Source organism: Trachypithecus francoisi, unplaced genomic scaffold, assembly GCF_009764315.1.
Source record: "Trachypithecus francoisi isolate TF-2019V2 unplaced genomic scaffold, Tfra_2.0 Lachesis_group1, whole genome shotgun sequence".
Taxonomy (NCBI): Eukaryota; Metazoa; Chordata; class Mammalia; order Primates; family Cercopithecidae; genus Trachypithecus; species Trachypithecus francoisi.
Window position 1 is genome coordinate 176112694 of NW_022681454.1, and position 23088 is coordinate 176135781.

The 23088-nt window shown below is 37.5% G+C and overlaps 1 protein-coding gene across 1 annotated transcript in view; it reads left to right on the top strand.

Moving 5' to 3' along the window:
- Positions 1–21260, top strand: part of LOC117086170 (teneurin-3-like) — a 207429-nt gene extending 186169 nt beyond the window's left edge. The window contains exons 3-4 of the mRNA XM_033215753.1: positions 17600–17878; positions 20786–21260. Coding sequence (XP_033071644.1) covers positions 17600–17878; positions 20786–20790 — 284 coding nt within the window. The 3' untranslated portion in view covers positions 20791–21260. The remainder of the gene's footprint in view (positions 1–17599; positions 17879–20785) is intronic.
- The last annotated feature ends 1828 nt before the right edge of the window (positions 21261–23088 follow it).

Sequence of the window (23088 nt, forward strand, 5' to 3'; positions counted from 1 at the left end):
ATGGCCCCACTCGCAGAAACTCCCCTCTTTGGGCCATGCCATCTCTTCATTCTTACCTTCATCAGTAATGCTGAGCACCCCCAGCCCCCAGAAGCATGGCTTCTGCTCACCTCCTGCCCTTTCGGGTTCAAGGCCAGTTCAAGTGTAGTTTGGGGGATTCCACTGGGAAGAGGAAAGAAAGAGAAGAGGGAAATTGATCCCACAAGCTCTGATTCCCCACTGCCGGACCTCCCTTATGGGCTGCATCCTGAGTGCTAGCCCATCTTGTATGCAAACATTCCAGATGCTAGACCTGCCCCTTACCAAGGAGAACCCTTGTGAGGAAACAAAAGGACATTAGAGGAGCAGTCTGAATGTTCCTGTAAATATGTATCTTGGATTCTAGCATGATGGTGGCTTGAATAGGGCTCATCCACTCATCTCCCAGCAGACTCCCTGCCTCCTGTGAGCTGAGCAGTGATGGAGGGTACACATGAGATCTGCAACTCTGTTAGGATCCTGAAGAACCAAGCTGGTGCAGGTGTTTTCTGCTTTATGCCAGATGAGAGCGTGGAATGGGGTGAAGCCCTAATGTGAAGGTCAAGAAGAATGCTGTGGCCTGGTGGTTCCAGAAAGAGGCTGGCCTGCCCCTCCCGTGGCCTCCGCTTGGGCAAATGTTGCCTTGTGGGAGCAGCTGGTTTCCTTGGGCCCTCAGGAGCTGGGGAAGCCTAAACAGATGCATTTCTCCCTCTGATATGGTGAGAATGCCATCTGAGAAAACCAAACAGTAGAGATGTTCCTTCCAGGAATTTAACACGATTTCCCACTCTTTCTTAAAGCACCTCAGGAAAACAACAAATTTAATGGCACCCAGCATGCAGGAAGTGGGATAAGATGCAAAAGAAATAGATTAAGAAGCTTATAATGAAAATGAACAATGGAGATAAGAGAAGACAACCTGAACCAAAATAACCAAAATAAAACATCGTAACTAAAGCATGTGCAGAAATCCCAGAATAACAACAACAAAAAAGCAACAACAACAAAACAACAATGGCCACCAAATGCTGGAGAAAAAATTACCATCATAATTTACAAACTAAAAATGGCAACAGATTAGTTGAAGATTAGTTGAAGAAGAGAGGTTAGTGGTTTTGAAGACCAGGTAGAAGAAACAACTCAAAACAGAAAAGAGAATTTCAGATAAAATTAAGAAGACAACGCACATGCACACACACAAACCGAAGCACATTCTAGAAAAATTCTTTAACTTCAAGGATAAAGAGAGTTTACAAGGTTCCACAGAGAAAAGGCAGGTTACTTGTTTTTACTTACTAAAAATAAATGACACCAATAATGAATTTCTCATCTGTAACAACAAAAGCTTGAAAACAGTGGAATAACACCTACTGAGAGGAAAAAAAAAAAAAAAAAAAGCAACCCAGGGAGGGATCTTATCTGTAGAGAAGATGCTCTAGGGGAGGAAAGATTTCTTTTCCTGTACGTCACTAGGCTCATGACTAAGGCCCCTATAACAAAAGACAGCTTAACAAGAGAAATGCACACAAATTCATTTAACGTAAGTTTTTGCTGACACAAGACCCTTCATAAGGAAATGAATGCCGAAAGAAATGGGTAAATTTGTGTATTTTTCTGCAAGGTTGGATGAAGAGTGGACAGTCACAGAGAAGTATAACTGGATACAGGGGTTGAATGATGAAAAACTGGGAGGAACTGGGCAAGGCCTGTTTGTTCAGATTCTTCCCTGTGTCCTTGTGTCTTCAGAGATACGGATGTTCCTTCCTCCTCATATAGGGAAGGCACCTCTTGGATGAGGATCTTATGTCTTCCTTCAGGGGAGAAGGGCAAGGGGAAGTGAGAGTGACCTTCCTGCTTCTGCTGTTTTCTCGAATGCCAAGATGCCATGTTTTGGGTAGCATGTCCTGAACCCCGTCAACAGCATGTATTTCTCAGAGTAAATGAAAGCTACTGAGGTAATGCTGGGATTCAGAGACTATGTCAACAACGTACATACACCATCTAAGGAAGTACTCAAGAAGAAATAGCAACTGAATCAGCACCATGACCTCCAAAGAGGAGACAATGATGAGAAAACAGCTCTATGGTGTATATAGTTAAATCTCAAACGATGATGACAGAGCAACCGGAAATGTGTCAGAAGCACTACAAGAGAAACCTTAACAGAAGGCTGGAACTAAAAGCATTTACCTATCTCAGCAAAATCCAGCAGTTGGAGGAAAGTAGAAAAATAAAAGTGTTCCAAATTCTCATCTCATCTGAAGAGGGAGAGTGGGGAAACAGTTATGAAACAGAGCTTTAGTGGAGGGAAATAATTGCTATCTTGCATTCATATGACAATGAGAAACATATATTTGAATATGAATGTCAGGAGTGGGAAGGTAATCATTAATACAATGAAAAGAGGACAATAGACCTACCTAATTAGCAGTGAGGAAAGGGATTGAGTAGCAATCTGACCAGTTTAGCAAAAGCAGCTCCAAGGAAGAAAAGGAAACAGGAAAAATCATGAATAATCAAAAAATGAGATGAAAGGAGTCAAATCTACTCTATTACCTATTACCTAAAATTTAAATATACTGCATTTTGGCCGGGTGTGGTGGCTCACGCCTGTAATCCCAGCACTTTGGGAGGCCGAGGTGGATGGATCACTTGAAGCTGGGAGTACAAGACCAGCCTGGCCAACATACAGAAACCCGGTCTCTACTAAAAATACAAATATTAGCCAGGTGTGGTGGCAGGGGCATGTGGTCCCAGCTACTCAGGAGGCTAAGGCACAAGACTCGCTTGCACCCATGAGATGGAGGTTGTGGTGAGCCAAGGTCAATGCCACTGCACTCCAGCCTGGGTGACAGAGCAAGACTCTGTCTCCAAAAAATAAAATAAATAAATGTACTGCATTTTGACATGAACTACTCATTTGGTTTATAAAAGTTATTGGTGTTTATAAGACATACACTTAAAATGGTAAAGAAAATTGTTGAGAATAAAGATACAGTAAGTGAATACAAACAAAAAGAAAGGAGGAATGGCAGTATTAATATCAGGAAAGATGGAATTTATGACTAAAAACTCTCAACAGGATAAAAAGGACCATTGGGTAAGTGATAAAAGGCATACTGTGCAGAAGAAGAACATTCTTAAAATGCATATGTTGAACAATAATATAGTAGCTAAATTTATAAGGAAAAACTATTTAAAAAGAAAGATTGTTAAAACACATTAATGGTGAGATATTTTGATTAACTTCCTTCAGAATCAGGCAGATCTGAAAGACAAAAATAAGACTGCAATCATATAATATTAATCAAAAATTTTAACTAAGATATATATACAGAAATTTACAACTGTCAGATAGAAATGATACAATTTTTTATATTTCTATGGCATAGTAGCAGAAACTGATTATGTATTTGGCCACAAAAAAAAAAAACATAAAAATTTCAGAAAATAGCTTTTATAAGCCAAAACATTTTATCATAAAATGTAGTAAAATTAGAAATAAATAACAAAAAGATAAATGAAGAAAAACACTTTTGCCCCTTGGATTATGATGTCCCTTGACTACGATAAAAAGCAATCAAGAGCAGTGAAAAGTCTACTTCCAAAATGTGTGGGAGACAGTGAAAGTCATTATCATAGGAAAAACATTGTGAAGAAATCAAGAACAAAGACCAACAAAATAGGAATGTACTATACATTTAAGAAATGAGTTCAGGCTGGGCACAGTGACGCACACCTGTAATCCCAGCACTTTGGGAGGCTGAGGTGGACGGATCAGCTGAGGTCAGGAGTTCGAGACCAGCCTGGCCAACATGGAGAAACCCTGTCTCTACTAAAAATACAAAAACTAGCTGTGCGTGGTGGTGTGTGCCTGTAATCCCAGCTATTCGGGAGGCTGAGGCAGGGGAATTGCTTGAACCCAGGAGGCGGAGCTTGCAGTGAGCCGAGATCGCGCCACTGCACTCCAGCCTGGACGACAGAGCAAGACTCCGTCTCAAAAAAAGAAAAAAAAACAAAAGAAAGAAATGAGTAGAGTACAATGTCTGGCAAAGAAATCAGAGGAAGTAGAAAGAGGTACATAAGATATAGCTGACATTTAAAGCAAACAAAACAGCTAAGTCTTTAAAAAGGCTAATAAAATAGAAAGCACCTATGATCCTGATTAAGAAATAATGAGAACAAAAATAAGAAGAGATCCTAAAAAGACTGTAACAACTAAAGAGGTGCTATTATTCCAAGCAATAAATTTGAAAAATCTAGAGGAATTTATTTTTTCTCAGAGAATATGATTAACCCCAAAAGATTTCAGAGCATGGAGCAAACTTGTCAACACCAATTATTTCAGACAAGATGAGAAAGGTGATTAAAAGAGAGACCGTTTCAAAGGGCCCGATATGTTCCTAGGTACATTTTACATAACCTTCAAAGTACAACTAAGTTTAATGTTTAAAAATCTGTTCAACACCACCCTTCGCAACAGATGGAAGGCATCAAAGTTCATGTTATGAAGTTGGCATAACCTTAATAACTAAACTTGATTAGAATAGTACAAAAAAAAGAAATCATACATAAATTGCTTTACCTACCGAAATTGCTTTTCAGTAGGTGTGTAAGAATTCAAAACAAATATTTGCATTTAAGAATCCAGCAATATATAAAAAGAGTAATATGCTAGACCAAATTAAAAACCAAGTGGTTACTAATCCTTGCTGAATATACAATGATTTTTTTGGTGTTCAGAAATCTACCATAATTAGATTAATAAACCAAAGTAGAAAAACATGATCTTATCAATAGATGATTTACAAGTTTTGGAAAAAATTTAGAAACCATTCTTTATTCAAATAAACTCACAAGAAGAAAAAACACTTCAATGTGGTAGTAATATTTGACATGATCATTCAAGACATTAAACAGCATTCTAAAAAGTGAGATTCTAGGACATTTCAATAGAAATAGGAACATAAGAAAGGTTTACCTGTGCTCACAATTATTATTCAAAATTGTTTTAGATATTTTAGCAATTGTAATAAGAAAATTGATATATAACATTTGATATATATTTTGGAAAAAGTTAAAGTCAGTACTTTTGTTAAAGATATGGTTGTATGCATACAAAAACCATGTGTCTCTAGAAATTTAAAAAAAAGAATTTGAAGTGAATTTGGTATTTGGATGAATACAAAATAAATATATAGACAGTGTAGGTCATATAGTCTAATGGCGGAGAGTGTAGGTTCTGAAGCCACATGACCTGTGTGTGAATCCCAGGTCCGCCTTGCCTCAACTGACTGGCAGGTTACCTAATCTTGGCCAAGGAACTTTTTTGTACAAGTTACGTAATTTCTCTCTGCCTCCATGTTCATTATTCATAGATTGTGCTGTAGTTTGTTGAGGATAAAATGAGTTAATATATGTAAACTGCTTAGAATAATGCCTGATACCTGTTATTAATATCTACTGCTTGGAAGTCAGAAAAAAAATTCCTATCACAAAGGCAACAGACTTTATAAAATTCTTTGGAATAAATTTTGCAAGCGTGCTATGTGACCTAATATGAAGGTACCTATAAAATATTATTAAAAAGACATCAAACAGGATCTAAATAAATAACCAATGCTTTAGGATGGGAAGATGGTACCATAAGAGTATGAATTCTCCCCAAATAAATGCATAGAAGTTAAGGATATCACATAGAATTCCAGTGGGTTAGGGTTAATTTTAATTGGAGTGAGTGATCTTCAAATTTATCTTAAAATTCAAGTGATCATAAATTGATATTTTCAATGTCTGGAAATAGTCAAAACCACATTTAAAAGTCAAATAGTGAGGACAAAATGGACTTAAGATGTATTTTCAAAAGTATTATGAAGCTACTGTAATCATGTCTATATGATATTGGTATAAGTAAAGACAAGTAGGTTCATGGAATAGACAAAAATTTCAGAAATAGATTCTAGTATATAGGGAAATTTAACATAAAACAAAAAAGAAGGTTTTTCTATTCAGTGGGATTTGATAAATGGTGCTGGCACAACTGGTTATCCATCTGGAAGAATGTAAAATTGGACCCGTATCTCTCAGCATATTCAAAAATAAATTAAGATGGATTAAAGACAAATGTAAAAAATAAAGCAAGGATTCTAGAAGTTAATTTGGGAGACTGAGTAAGATAGGAATGACTTGAGCCGTGAGTAGCTGAAAACTTCAGCTTCAAAACTGAAGAGAATCATTTTCTTATTAAAGAAGAAGTCCAGAGGTAGACCGTGTAGCCAAGACTTAAAGATATCATTAAGGCATCTCTCTGTCTTTTTCATCTTTGTCATTCTTAGCAGGTAGCTTTTGTCCCCTTGGTGCTCAGGTGGCAGCTGTGCTTTCACATTCCTGTTAGAATAAGAATGAACACACAGGTAGGAAGGCCTACTCTACATTGGACTATTCATTTTACTCCCCTGAGACTTCTCGCTGCCTCTCTCTTTTCAGAACTGTTATACATGACCATACTTAGCTGCACGAGAAGACGAAGCATTTTCTATTTTTGCTTTCCAGTCTTTATAATAAAGGTGGCAAGAAGAAAGTGGTTTGAATCCACACAGCCTATCCCAGGGACTCTATGTACACTTCAAGAGTAGGGGAGAAATTTTCTAATACAAAATCAGAATGTTTCTAACAGAAAACCCAGAAGAAAAGATAGACTTAAATGATTCGTTTTAACATTTAAAACCTTTTACATGTAAATTAAAATACCCAGAAACAAAATCACTACATTGGGAAATATATTTATAATTCTGGTGACATATATAATGTCTGTATCTAGTATATACTGAATGACTATTACAGTTTGAAAACAGATAAACAGCCCAGGGGGAAATGTCTTGCATAGACAATTCACAAAAGAGAAATTCACATGGTCAATAAACGTGAAAAGGAGAATCGATTTTCCTATTAGTGTGGGAAAGGCGGTAGCTAATTCCAAATTCTGCATCCCTACTATACAGCTGCTATCCTGGCATCTTTCACTGAGCATTCATCTATCCAGGGGATTTGCCTTGGAAGTTTCTCCCCGCTTGGTAAGCAGGAAATCAATGGAAACGGCCACCGTAGGCGGAATCCTCCCGGTGGGTAAATGTGTTCAAAGGAACAGTCTCACACATGGAAGCCATCCCCTAGAGTACAATTCACCCAGTTCTTCATTCAGACACAGATATCTTAGAAGACTTGTTGTGTTCCATCTTGGCATCCTCCATGTTGTTTTCATGGGAAAATACATACTGATCCTTATCAACTTCTAAACCCAACAGATTCCTAAAGTGAGGACTTTCTATATAGTTTTTGAAGTTCTGGCTTAGGAAGAAGCCAAACAAAAAAAAAAAACAAAAAAAAACCCAGCAATTCATGAATAGCTGTGCTCAAAACTTTATACAGAAGCTCTCATTAAAGTATGTGAAATAAACAATAACAATAAAATCTGAAAGAAAAAAACCGCAAAATATTCACAGAGGTTGCATTTGAGAGTGGAGCTGTGAAGGAACACCTTCCAATTTTCAGTCAAAAGGTCAAAGGCCAAAAATAATTCCTGCTTCGGAACTGCAGCAGGTTGGTTCTACACTTTGGGGGTTGGAGAAGAAAAGCACCTTTCCGGATAGTCAAATCTGGCTTGTTCATGTCTCTGCTGCCCTGATGGCTTGGTTTTCAGTTCAGGATGAACTCCAGATATGGTGTTTAAGGGAGGAGCCAGATCAGAACATAGCATTGTGCTTGTGATTTATTTTAGGGATGAAATGTAAACCAAAAGTTCCCAATGCTAAAGGAAATTTTAACGTTTTCTTTTCCATTTTTCTCCTTGGACTCTTGATGCTATTATTCTTAGCTATTTTTTTTTTTCATGTTCCATTTATGCCTCTGCATAAACTGGTATGGTTGGGAGATCTTTGAGAGCCTCTGAGTCCATTGTATACATTGAGGAATACAGAGACTCAAACTTGTTAAAATGTTCACTCAGACAACAGCTGGTGAGTTAGGTCCAGAAGAAAACTAGAATCTAATTTCAATCATTTTTCTACTCTACTCTTTTATCTTTCTAGTTTCTATTAGAAAACCACAGTAAAAAGCTACATATGTTCTTAAACGTCTTCACAAACATGAGATAGACAAAGATATCTTAGAAAGGTCACAAGAGGAATAAATATTTAAAAAATTGATAAATTGGACTTCATCAAAATTAAAATGTTTAGCTTATCAGACATTACCTTTAAGAAAATGAAAAGCAAAGCCACAATCTGGGAGAAAATTATCTATCATCTATCACAGAGACTTGTCTCTAGAATATATAAAGACCTTCTACAAATCAGTAACAAAAGATAAATAACCAAATTTTTAAATGGGCAAAAAACTTGTAATAGAAACATCATAGAAAAGAGACACAAGTGATGAATAAACCTGTGGAAAAAATGCTCAACACCATTAGCCATCAGAGAAATGAAAATTAAAACCACAATGAAATACTGCCACTCGTCTTCTAGAATGGCTAAAATTAAAAAGACCCATAGCACCAAATATTGAGGATATGGAACAGCTGAAACTTTCATGTGTAAAATGACACAACTGCTTTGGAAACTGTTGGGCAATTTCTTATCTAAAGTTAAAAATAACATCTCCCCCTGGACCCAGCAATTCATCTCCTTAGTATTTACCCAAAGTAAATAAAATCTTACGTTCATAGCAGCTCTATTCATAATAGGCCCATATTGGAATCACCAAGAGAATGGATGTAACCGTTGTGTGTTAATGCAATAGAATATGAGTTGGCAGCCCAAAAGAGTGATCTACAGATACTTGCAACAATGTGGAAGAATCTCAAAGATCCACTGAGCAAAAGGATCCCGAGTACATCCTGTAGGACTCTGTTTACATAAAGTTCAAGAACATACAAAACTAGTCTTCTGTGGAAGAAATCAGGACGGTGGTTGCCTGTTTGGTGGGGATGGACTGGGTGTGGGAGAGCTTTGTGAGAGTGATGGAGAAGTGCCTTGTCTTGCTTGGGGTCATGGTGGGTACATCTGTTAAAACTCATGGAAGTATCCACTTTAGATCTGTGTATTTCACTGCCTATGAAATTTACCTGAATAGTAATAAATACAACAAAAACAAAAATCAGCATGTTCAAACAACTGTAGTTGAACATGGACAGTTTCGGGTTTGTCTTTTCCCGGCTTCCACGGGGTGAGATTTCCACAGAGCAGAGTTGCACTGTCTCTACTGAACCATAACCACAATCTTTCAAAAACAACCTCTGCTGTCATTGTACTAGAATGTTTTGCTGGATAAAGGCATTTTGCCCATTAAGAGCATATACAACATATCCAGGACTGTACTGAGAGAATAAAGAGTTTGTGTCATAGATGGGACCAGGTCTTCAAATATTTTCATCAATTTCCAAATAAAAAAGAGCCTGTTTTAAGCTCTTAGATATAGACTACTTTTGGTGGGGGGGCAGTTTTATTAGAATATTACTAAAATGATAAGTAGTTTTTAAATGTTTCTATATATTGAATGTTCTGACTAGGTCAAAAGAATTGAAATCATATTTCTTAAATATATAACATGAAGGTTGTAAATATAATTTTAGAATGTCACTGGTAGCATTGGACAGATGTAAAAATAGTATCAGTAACTCCTTTGATTAAAATAATAATGTCTCTGCACCATTTTATCCTGCTTTGGATGTGAAATGGAATGAATTATTTTTCTTACTCTTCTTATTTTTATTTATTTGTATTTTTTTGCGTTATGAAAATCTGTTAACCATTCAGACATGTTGGAAATTGTGAAAGAGGAAGATTTGAGAGCCGAGAGGAAAATGCTTTTAATTTTAAAGACTGAGATTCAGTTTAGTCTTGGATGCCATTATAGTGAATAATGGGAACTGATCCGAGACTTCAAAAGAAATATGACCATATGTTCCTACCATTCAGCACTTAATGCTGCCATGAATTTCCAGTTAGACCCCAAACTTTTCATTTCCCCAGTGTTCCCCCTCACCTCTGTCATCAGACAAAAACGAAAGGAATCTGAAACCCCTTTTCATGTTTTCTGAAATACTGGTGCTGAGAAAGCTTATTTTTGTGAGAATCGAGTTTTATGAAAAGAGACAAAAACCTGAAGCATTAATCAGATCCACTGGGCTAATTACTGCAACTCCAAAGTTTATTACTTTTAAATATTAACTGCTTAAAATGATTCATTTGGAGATCAAAATGATTAATCCTTCTCAGTCACTATAAATGTCAGCGGCAGGATTAAAGGATTTAGATGGTCATGTTTACTCAACCTTACATTTCTGTACTTAAAGACACAAGTTAAATAGCTCTAGTTTATCATTGTTTCATGTTAATGGTTTTCCTCTTAGCTCCCTCTTTTAGCTCCCCTGCCTAACTGATTGTTAACTAATTTTGGCTGTTAAGTAGGCAGGGGCTTCTTTCAGGCTGGGCGGCCAACCTGCTTTGTGGATTACCTACCAGAAGGTGTGAGTAGATAGATGTAGCTTACAGCCCTCCTCAGGACGCAGTCGGGGTAATCCTTTCTCCCTGCCTCGGCCTTCATTGGTCTGATGTCTTGAGCCCCAGCTTACTGCTCAACTTGTATCTGGTTCCTTGCCACGTTCCCCATTTTGGATCCACAGTGTGACTCACCGCGGTGCCGCTTCAGTCGCGATTATTAAACACCTGCCGCTTTATGCCAAACCATAGGCGTATTTATACCAATACCTACTGCAGTTCGACTATCAGATATCAGCAGATACATTGCAGGCGTATTATCATTGCCGGGCCTTGGATTGTTCTAAAGAAGTCATTTCTAAGTAAAAATAAGAAGCAATTTTATTTTCAGAATGTTTTTGATTTAAAAAAACAGAACTATTTTAAGGTTATTTCTTAATTACAGATGGTTGCTGAAATTAGTTTATGGTCCCATTAAGTCCTTCATTTCCAGGCCGAAGACATGCTCTTCCTTTATACATCGGCCAACTCACAACCTCATTTTTCTTATTTGGGCCACCAAACCTTCCATTCAATATCCATATGTTCGTCCTCCCCTGGAGGCCTCACAAATTTTATCTTGAAGAAAATGCATCTTTTCTAGGGCCATTCATTCTAGTCCTGGCTTCTCAGCTTGCAAATATACCAAGGGTTTCCCTTTCTCATCCACCTCCTCAAGTTCAGCTTCGTGCCCAGACTGCAATTTCCATTGAAAGCTGCATTTGTGATGATTGCTGAGGGGATATACTGCAGTAGCTTCCATTAGACTTGTGTTCTGAGCAATCAGTTAGATGATGAGTGTGGTGTCCAGTGGGCATTTTCAGCGTCCTCTGGAAATTCATGGGTGTCAATATGTGGTTTTGGGTATTAACAACATATTAATAGATAAATCAAGTAAGTAGTTTAAATGGGGTGGGGACCGTAAGGTATTTAGTGGGACTTTAAGTTAATTTCTTAAACCAGTTTTTCGTAGGGCCTTACGAATAAAGATTTGTACCCTCGCTGAAATTTCTATGGCATGTTCAAGAATGGGTATTTTGTTCAAATGGTGACACATTTAATATAAAAAGTTAAAGAGTTTGGAGTGTCCCATAAAACATGCATTTGGAAATAAAATTACATATACTTCTTTTGTTGTGGAATCGTCTTACCATTCTGCAAATACAGCAAAAGAGAGAATTCTGGATGACATGGTGGTACCGCTGATTCAACAAGCACCTAATAAGAAATGCTCTCCCAATTTGTAGTTTTAAGTTCTGCTTGACTAATGAAGGAAAGTCACTCCATGCCTGAGAATGAATAGTTCTATTCAAGCTCACAACAACCAAGGAAAATAATTAAAGACAGCTGCAGATTGTTTTATTTATGAGAATTAAATTTATATTTATTCATCCATTTTTTCCCATATTCAATTTCAGGGTTACTGTAGGAGAAATGCATGGTTATTCTCCTTTAAAACAATCCATATATGATAAAGAAAAGGGAAGGATCGAAATGGAGGGGAAAACGCTCCCGTATATCTCATGAAGTTTCATTTCTTTACAATAAACGAAGAAGGATTTTTAAAACTGAGCTTCCCCTAGAAGAGGCAATAAATTAAATTTCTAATTATTGAATAGAAGCTATTAAACAGCAAATCAAGAAAATATATTTGTTTTTTAGAAAGATGATAGGCTTTAATTTTTTCTTTATTATGTTTTTAAATTATTGAAATAATTATTATGAAAAGTAAAAATTCAAAACTATAAAATAGAAAATTACTAATTTCCTTCATTTACAACCTTTTCTAAATGACCCATTATAACAGTTATATGTCTCCTTCCTCACCCTTATTCAGACTCAATATAACCTGTGGGTCCTCTTCCTTAATTTCCAAAAGTGGGATTATACTTTATACATAATTCTACAACTTGCTTTTTTTTTTTTTTTTTTACTTAAAGTATACAAATGAGCTTCCCTACAGATCCGAAGACATGGTCCAGCTCATTCTTCATGCTAACCACAGTGTTCCACAGCATGAGCATGCAACTTTTCCAGCCATTCTCTTTCTGGCAGACATTTGGGTTATTTAAAATTTTGCAACAATGCTGTCATAAACAACTTGTTTAAATAAACATTCTGTATATTTAAGATGAGGTGATTTTATTTCTATGGGATGTAACTCCAAAGGTAGATTTTCTATGCTAAATAATATTTCTGATTTTAACAGAAAATTATTTTACATGGAATAAAATCAGAATAATAGAAGGCAAAGAAAAAATGATAGAATAAAATAATAATAAATTTGCATAGCAGACTCCCAGAATCAGCTGCTTTTCAGGGGAACAATGGTTCTTGTTTGCTCTCTAACTTCCAGTACCAGTGACCTATATTATACGCCCTCATTGCAAACTCCAAGTCCCACGTAAAGTGTGGTATAAAAGAGAAGCAATAGATGATAGCAAGTCTTCACGAGGATGTGCAGAGTTAAAACCCTCATACACTGCTAGTGGGAATAGAGAACGGTCGAGTCAGTGTGGAAAACGGTCTGGCAGTTCCTCAAAAGGTGAAACACAGAGTTACCATATGCCTCAGCAGTTCGTCTTCTAGGGATATGCTGAAGAGAAATGAAGACATATGTACACATGAAAACTTGTACAGGAATGTTCCTAGAAGCATTCTCATGATAGTCAAAAAAATAGAGATAACTCAGATGTCCATTAACTGATGAATGGATAAACGGTGATGTGTTCATACAGTGGAATATTATTCAGCCATAAAAAGGAATGGAGTACGGACGCATGCTATGACATGGAAGAGCTTTGAAAACATTATTCTAAGTGAAAGAAGTCAGTCACACAAGACCACATATTGTGGATCTTCTTTATTTGAAATGTCCAGGATGGGAAGTAGATGAGTGGTTGCCTAGGGCTGGGGGTGGGAGGGTGAGGGGAAAATAGAAAGTAGCTGATAATTGGTATGAGGTGTCTTTTTGGGGTGATAAAAATGTTCAACACTTGACTGTGCTCATAGTTGCAGAACTCTGTGAATATACTGAAAACTATTGAAGTGTACACTTTAAGTGGATGCATTTTGGGGTGTGTGAGTTATGTTTCAATAAAACTGTTTATTTTTTAAAGGAGCAAACAAGCAAGAGACCGAGAGAGAAGGAGAGAAAGTCAAATCTAGACGTTAGAGAAATCCAGACATTAGTGAGGAGAGAATGCCCTCCCCGTGGGGTGCTTTCGTCATCCTGTGTGCCTCCGAGACTAGTCCCTCGGGTGGAATCTTTTTCTCATCGAAGAGATAGTAGATGTGTTGCCCATTGGTGAACATCACTCTGATTGCGGCTTTGAAAAATCCCTCACTGCTCCGACTAGGTTATAGACACTGTGGAAAAAAGAACGAATAGCTAACCCATTTTCCCAGTCCCCTTCGTTTATTAAAGAGGGGGCTGTGCCATGTGCCAACCTCATCTGAAGTGTCTGTCCTTATACCATCCTTTCTACTTTGTCAAATACCCTCACTCATTTTTAAAAATCTCAACCTAAGAAAAAATGATGCAACCCACCTAGGTTGTGTTTATTCAGTTTTCCTTCTCTAGATTTTCACATTTATGCCATGCCATAAAACAAAAATGCCTAATATAATCCAAGCTAACCTTGCCTTTTAATCACAGTGAATTCTATCCTCAGGTATACTTTGTTCTTGCTACAATTTATTGTTTTGGTCCTGTTTCAAATTGTAATGGGAAACTCTTGTTGGCTGTGCTGATCAAGGTTACCAAAATTCAACGTGCAGGAGATAAATACTTATTTTGCCAGTTTTGGCCAAGCAGAATTAATATAAAGACTGTAAAACGTAAAGAAAGAAATTAAAGTAGTGTTAGAACTACGGCAAAGAACATGGCTTTTCCAATCTAAAGAAAACATGGAAAATGGGAATAAAGTATTGTTCCTTGAAGCCAAAGCTGACTTTATGCAGGATTGTCCAGTGTTCAGCCTGATCCCAGGGGCATCTCAGCTGCCTTGTCCTGCCTCTTCCCACTTCTCTGCACTGCCATAAAACCCTCCCCACTACAAGCCCAGCCCAGCCCAGCCCTCCTGCCCTCCTCCACACCCCTTCTCCCAGTCAGGGAGCTCTCTTCTCTCCATCTTCCCTGCACTGGTCAAAACTGCAGATGTTTTCCATAAGCGTAGCCTATCTTGCAAAACACTGCTAGATTGCAAGAAGTAAGCGAATAGACTAATTTATTCTAGTTTAAGATTAGATCTTTCCAGGAGTGTTTGCATTAAAATAAGGGATCCTAAAAATAAAATTTCTTAACCGTTGAGGAGAATTGACAACAGAAGAACATGAAGCACTGAGGGAGGTCTGGAGTAGGGATATTTTGAATAAAGGCAATTACTTAAGTAAAACTCGGCTTTGCTGGTGGTGTCCCTGTTTGAAAATGAGTTGAAAATGATCCTCTCCCTACTCTCAAGCTATACACTTCTCTGTGATTATTAATTATGTTTGTCAAGGTATTTATTTTTTAAGTGATTTTTTTCATTTAGCCCTTTTTTTGTGTGAGTCACATTTACATAAACCATCTCCTATACCAAGTCAGGACAGCCCTGCAAGATGACAAAAGACGGTGTAAAGTGACTTAAACAGTGCTAGTGAGTGGCTTCAACCCGGGTCCATCTGAGGCCAGGTTTAGTTTTCTTTCCTGGGGGATACTAAAACAAACTTTGTAGTTCAGTAAGGAAATCTAACAGGGATTCCTGCTGTAGCTTCATTTCAGAAGCAGCCCTGGAGAATTTTGAATCATTGTAAGACACTGAGTTCAGAGGGTCAGGTATTTATGGAGTTTGGGATATATGTAGCAATTCATAGGAATGACGTGTTTTTAGTTGCAAAGTGAACTGTGTTTGCATACCTGGGTAACAAATAAAGATTCCTGTTTTCTGCTTCCTTCACCTTACAGATTTTTCGCATCAAGACGGCAATAGTGTGAAAAGCCAATCACTTGGAAATTGTTTCAAGTCGCATTGTCGAGATTAGAAAGGGAGTTGTTACTTGTTACTGTCCTTTTATTTCTCTTTTCATTTCTGAATGTGGGCACCTGTCAAAATAGAGGCAAAAAGCACAGGATCTTATTTATTTTTCCTTGTTTAAAAATTATTTTGCATCCTTATTTTGAAAAATCAACATATTTGATGGCAGTATCTAGATGTTTTAGGGTCCTCCCCATATGTTACAAGTGACATATAAATAGCAGTGGGTAAGCTTTTCCACAGCAACTGCATTAGCTGCTCATGTGGACACTGACCTTGTTCAGATTTACTTTCATAAGTACAATCTACAGTCATGATTTTAACATACTGACAATACTGTGTCTCATCTCAGTGAGCTGGCCCACTTTCTTACTGTTCAACGCTCAGGCCCTTTTTCCTTTTTTTCTCTTCTTTTACTTCTTTTGACATACTTTTTGGTTCAGATACTTGTTCACATCTCTATGATAAGCACACTTTGATTTGCAGCTAATTGTAGCCACTGATTTTCATTATGTATGAGTGTCATTGTCAGAATCCATTTGGAAGTCTGACCGAGATAAAGCTGATTCCAACTTCTGATATGACCACAGCAATAAAGCAATTAACCACACTAGTTACAATGTGTGGCAGCCTGGAGGGTGCTAATATCTTTGCAACCCAATATTTACTACATTGTCCATTAGGTTTGATTTATTTCTGAGAAGATTCCATGTGTTATCATTTTATCACAAATAATTTATAATACCCTCTTTCAAAAAATATAATGTATGTTTCACATGTCAACCTGTTAGCATTAAAATGTTCACAGATTTAAGAGGTAGAAGTAGGGAAATCAAAACTATGAGTAATATAAATGCTCAATATTCTTAAAAGGTTTGGTTATGAGATAGTAGCATTTAAATCAGTCTTTGTATGTTATTATTATTTACCTATATTTTGATTCTGACTGGCGCCTAAATCTCACACTCTACCATGTCAACCAGAGACAAGAAATAGAAAAGCTTTAAGTATGCACGACAAGCAAACATTTTTCTCACTCTTCTCATCCATAGTCGTATAAGACATGTGAAATTTCCAGAATAAATACAGGATTGGAAAAGTCATTAATAACAGCAGTCATTTGAAAGCGTCACCTAATTTAAACACTTGCTTTAAGTTATTGCAGTGTCATGAGTTTTATTATGCTCAATTTATTAGTAAAGGCCTGCAGAGTTCACAGCCATTTATTTTTCAGGGAACTTGATTTTATCATTAATTTTTAAATACGTAATACTCCCACTTTATTTTTAGAGTGCACTTTATTTGCAAAGATTGGTTTACTCTGATCAATACAGATGTTTTCAGGTGTGTAGTAAAGCAGAAAGCCTAGAAAGTCAAAAATGTACAAAATATGCAGCAAATTTTTTAGACGTTATACTCCAAAATTTAATGTGTATACACAACCCCCCCACACACATACATATATACATACATACATACAAAATACTATGTGTTACATTGATTGCTAAGTCAAGGTTGCAAAATATAAGAAGAATGACCAAGCTCCTGTTTCTACTGTTTGAGTAACTTCTTCTTGAGGGGAAACTTTTCTCTTCCAAAGGAGTGATATCTGAGTGGGAAAATTTTGTTGTTTGGGACTCGAGCCAGGACATGGAAAATAATTCGGACAATTTCTATTGCCTCACAAGTCTACTAAACAAAATTCTATCATTGCAATAATCCTTTCTCTGGGTTGAGTTCTCATGGTTGGGGCCACTTTACTTGCCCATCTCTCTGGAGGTACTTATGGGCTTAAAGAGTTCACAAAGGAGCTCTAAGTTGGGGCCCCGCCCTCCTCCCATAATTGCACCCACTTGATCCCGTGCCATGTGACGCGACTGTAAATGCCTGCTGCTGATCCCTGAAAAGCCTAAATGTTTGAGTGTTTATTTCTGAAAGACATTCTTGAAAAAAAAAAAAAAAAAGAAAAGAAACTAACACTGAACATATACTCACTAGCTGTTATCTCTTTTTCCCCCTAATTAGGACAGAATTTTACCCTAAGGCAGTTAGGAGTTTGTGAACCAGCAACTCGAAGAGGACTGGCATTTTGTGCGGAAATGGGGCTCCCCCACAGAGGTTACTCTATCAGTGCAGGGTCAGATGCTGATACTGAAAATGAAGCAGTGATGTCCCCAGAGCATGCCATGAGACTTTGGGGCAGGGGGGTCAAATCAGGCCGCAGCTCCTGCCTGTCAAGTCGGTCCAACTCAGCCCTCACCCTGACAGATACGGAGCACGAAAACAAGTCCGACAGTGAGAATGGTAAGTTTCCTTTTTTGCTTTATAATGTTGGCATTCAGTGCTTCTCTCTGTTTTGGTTGACTCCGGGGGCAGGGGGATGTGTTTCTTTCTCTCCTTCCTCCCATCCTTCTTTCTCCCTCTTTCTTGTCCATTTCTTTTTGTTTTAATGTAGTAGAACTCAAGAAATGTCCTTGAATAATGCATTTTTTTCCTGGAAAAAAAATCAGTATTTGACATCAGATTGTTAAATTAGGCAAGCAGCCTATGATGTTTTGGCTACAGTTTTGAAAACTGTTGACTCATCTACAGAAAAAAAAAAATAGCTTTGACTTCTCTTGGACCATGTCACCTGTTGTCTTCTGTGGATTGGCAAAGCACGTGTTGATAAAGTTTACCGCAGAGCCGTCTTGCAGTCAAAGATGTCTTTGTAGATTCCTCTTGAAGATATCTCAAAGAAGTTGCAGAATCTTAGAATGGATGAATGAGCATGCAGAATAGTTTATTAACATGGCTCTAGTGATCGAAGAACAAATTTGATCAAGCTCTAAACTTACTAGTTGATGACAGCAATTGAAATCTTGGTAAAGAGGGGGAGCATGGCCTTTGATGTTCTTTGGGGACTGGATTACTATGCAATTAAATCCACACACAAAAATTGGATTTTAGGATATCCAAATAGCAGCTTTTTGTCTATTGTAAGAAAAAAATGTCTTTATAAATTATTGGGACTTTTTTTCCTATTGCCAATGCAGGATAATTTATAAAAAGTTAATTTATATGCAATAATAAATTTTAAAGAAAACTTAATTTTTAGTCAATACTGCTTCTAGGAAGAATTGGGCATCAGCAGCCATGCACCAGACAAAAAATTCTCCTTCAGCTTTTAATATTAACAGTGCACTAGCTATTTCAGTCTAGTTATTAATGCTGTGCATATCCTGTGCATCAAAAAGCAAAGAGAAAATTAAAATGGAAGAACTGCATGACATTTGAAAAGAAAAATGGTTGTTTTATCAATGGTATTTCAGTTTTATTATTTATTGGGTGACTTTGTCAGCTTTGCTTTGGAATAGAGAAGTGGATCTATTGTTAGCTTTCAGTTTCAGCTAAGTCACAGTGTGAAGTAGCACCTAATGCTTATTAGTTATTTTCTTTCTATTCATGAAAAAAGGTCTAATTTAAACCAATGCAATCAATTTTTTATCTTATGTAGAATATCTTAGTGCATTAAACCAAAGTCAAGATCAAATGATAACTATATACTCAGTATCTTCATTTTGGAAGTTTCAGTTCTTGGTGGAGGCTGGATTTATTCCAACTCAAAAGAAGAAACAAGGACAGTTATTTTGACAAAATGAGCCTTAGAATCAAGATGCCAACATTTTGCTCAGCTAATCCATTCACCTCAGTAAATCCTGTGTTTATATCCATGTTCATAGTGGATTCAGAAGTCACTAACCTTAAATACGTATGGTTTGGAATCAATATTGCTTCCTGTCCAGCTGTACTTCACATAACACTCCTTGAGCAATGGGAGGTACAACGGTCAGATTCAAAGGTAGCACCCAGCATTTAATTTTCTTAAAATACACAATAAAATGTGTGATGTTTTAGAAGACTAGAACGCAGCAGGATAATGCGATCAGTTATGATTATCTGCATCATAGATCATCCATATCCATAGCTATCAACTATGTTTTAACGTTGGGTCACTTTGCCCTTTCCACCCAAAACTTCTATGACATCTCTTCCTTTCTCTCTAGTAACAAAGGTTTCTTGTTATGGTATCTGTATTGGTAAAATATAAATTAATTTTATTATGTTTCAAATTATACGTCTGCTAAAAGGATCTCATGGTGAATTACTAAACACATATAATTTTTTTTCTTTTCAGAAAATATAAACTTTGTAACCTTTAGTTAACAATATAGAATATCCAAATGTTAGGGAGAAGGGAAGGAAGACTTGTGAGTTTCTTATACCACTTCCCTCACCATTTGCATGGATTAATATTAACTAGAGGAGGAAATTGTTTTGCCAAGAATCTTCCAGACCTTGTTCTTAGAGTGATGTAAAGTCAAGAAAAGTTGCGCTCTTTAATTTCTCCAAGTAGTGGCTAGGAAGCAGAATGAAGAGAGACAGGGAGAGTGTCAAGGGCCTTGCCTTGAAATTCAGAACATTTGGCAGCATTTGTTGAGAGTAAACAGGTCAGCCAAGTTAAGAGTATAAAGTGTCAAAAGCAATGTTTGTTGAGTTGGGCAACATGATGACTTAAACTTGTGTTTACTCTTTTTCCGAAGGTTTGTTTGTGGTTGTAATTTTAAACAACGTTTTGATGGTCTAAGAATTCCCAATGAGAGCAGTTTAAAGAAAGAAACAAAAGAGGAAATAAAATAGATATGTTGTCTTAATGAATACTGGCTATTGCATATATTTAAAACATATGTCCATAGGAACTTTTCAGATTAATTTATTTGTTCTAAAATTTCGGTGATTACTTAGAAGGAATAAGATTTCATTTAATGTAATTAATTACATTAAGATATGGGGAAGCATAATTTTCTGAAGTATTTAGCAGACCTTATAATTTTGAATTGTGGAATTAAACAATAGTATTGAGGATTTTTTCCTGATATTAAAAAATTATGTGTCTTTCCCTTAAGCTGGGTTATAGTAAGAAGTGAAATTTGCAGTCATACATAGGTTCTTCTAACAACTTTATAAACAGTCGTCTCAAAACTAACTCACATTTTTACCTATTAATTCCTACTTTTACTCAAGTAATTCTAATATAAAGTTACAAAAACAATTCTACTATCTTCAGGCATTTTTAATTGCTCTAACTTAAAAAGCTATTGATTTTCTGGCTGTATTTTCCTTTGACTCGTCAATTCTTTTCATTGTCTCTTTTATTCATTTTTATACTAGCTTGAGATGTGTTCTTGGAAGTTCTATTATATCACTAAAGGTTGGAAAGAGAAGGAGATGGGTGAAATAACTCACCAAAAGGAAACTAATTTAAGAACCAGATGCTGATGTGTTTTCATCTGGTTTAACATGAGAGCTTTCCTTGACTGTTTTCTTCATTTGAAATAACTGTGAATGAGGCTGCTTTTCCTAGAAAAAAAAAATGTTATTCAACATGGTAAAATTATGCAAGCAGAGTGCCTGATGTTCCAGCTACAACTTCAAAGAAGAATTTAGTCACTAAAAGGGATTGGATTCCATTTATTTATTGATAAAGAGGCCAACAGTTCAAGTTAAGAAGGCGCTAGAACTGCTGTGAGGCTAATGAAATTTTGATGGCCTGAGCATCCCCCAAGAGTAAGAGAACATTCGGACCGTGTCACACAGTTCTCTGTTAGCTGAGATTCAAAACAAGTGAAAAGGTTTATTCTTTGGCAAAACTAACTTTTCACCAGCCATGGGGATCTGACGTTAAAAAGAATTTTGATAAAAAAGTTTTTTTACAGTATATTGAGTTTCCTATGTAATTCCAAATATTAATCTTGTTCCAAATGAAGGATATGGGAGAAGCCCTTTCTTGGCAGCCATTGATTGTTGTGGTGTCATTGTTGTAGTGGACTCTGCCACGCACCAGGGCAAGTTCTGGAGGGACAGTGATTTGGGATCACCTACTAACAGCAGTTTGAGTAAAAACGGTTGAAAGGTTATAAAATCAGTGTGATAGGATACCTCAGTCAAAGGTAGAATTCTCAGTGTGCTCTGGATTATTGTCGGCAACTGGGACTACAGGTGCACGCCACCATGCCTGGCTAATTTTTGTATTTTTAGTAGAGACGGGGTTTCACCGTGTTGTCCAGGATGGTCTCAATCTCTTGATCTCGTGATCCGCCCACCTCCGCCTACCAAAGTGCTGGGATTACAGAGCCACCCCGCCTGGTGGTGTTAAAATACCCCTGACTGAAACCCCACCACCCAGCTTTGCAAGCGCTGTAATCTGACCTCAGTTCCAAATACCTATCTAAATGTCAGGAACAAAGGTCTTTTTCTTTTTTTCCCAAAACATCAGTCTTTAAGCTTTAAAAATGTTTCCTTGGAGAGTAACTCAGAGTGTCAAGAGATGTGCAGAAAATCCGAAGAAGGGTAGGGTTGCTCCTGGTATCAAGGAAATAAGAACCAGAAGTCATCAGGACAGTGAAGATATTTAGCAAAGAAATGTAAGGGGGAAAACATGTAATAAAGTTAGTTTTGTGATTAAGTAAATAAATGTTTGTGTGTGTATCGCTTCCCAGAAGCAGCCAGGCATAGACAATAGTCCTTTGTCATCCAGCCAGTGTGGTGGTGTCACGGGTGCCTGGATTCGGGAGGGTTCACATTCTTTCATTCATCCCCTGCGACGGTTACCCCCTGAATCACCTAGAGCGGGAGCTGTCAACTCCTGCGGGCCTCGTCTGCTCCTTCAGCTGCGTGCTGAGCTCCGGAGGGGCGGAGCTCTCCTGCTGGAGTCTAGTTCCCTCTTCCGCCGCCTCAGCCCCTTAGCCCCCTTGGAGAAAGATAACCCTTGATGTAAGGCAGGCCAGCAGGCGTTGGCGCTGCTCTTCCACCTCCTGGTGACTCAGGACCCCGAGAGCCTCCATTGAGGACGGTCTTTGGGAATGTGATGCCCGGAGGTGGGACTCCTGGTTTCGTATGGGCACTACCACCTTCCAGCTTTGAGACCTTGGGCAAGTTGCTCACCCTTTCGTGCCGCGGTTTCCACGTTGTAAAATGGGGATAACGGTAAACAGGCTATAGTCCTGTGAGGTCGGGGCTGTTCTGAGAATTAAATGAGCTCAGGTATGCCTGGCGCTTACAACAGTGCCTGACAGCTGGTGAGTTCTGAGTAAGTGTGTGCCCTTGTTATTCTTTGTAAAAGGTGGAAAATTGTATCTGTTTTATGTGGCTATGAAGATTAAGTTAAATAAACAATATCAAGTGCCTACCTACCTATTGTGACTATCTACCACAATAGATATCCCCTCCTCCTCCCCCCCACTCCTCCTTTCTCACCCCCTCACCCCACCCCAAGGCTGCATTCCTCAAGTGTTCCGGCAAGATGGGGGAGAACGAACGGTGTCTTCCAGAAACGGCAGTGATCATTTGCGCAGTCTGGAATTTCTCTCGCCATTTATTGACTCTCTTATTTTCTCCAAAACCCCACATCCTTTTTAATTGACTGTAATGAAATGAATGTACATTGAATGGTGCTGATAATTAGTCTGATGGCT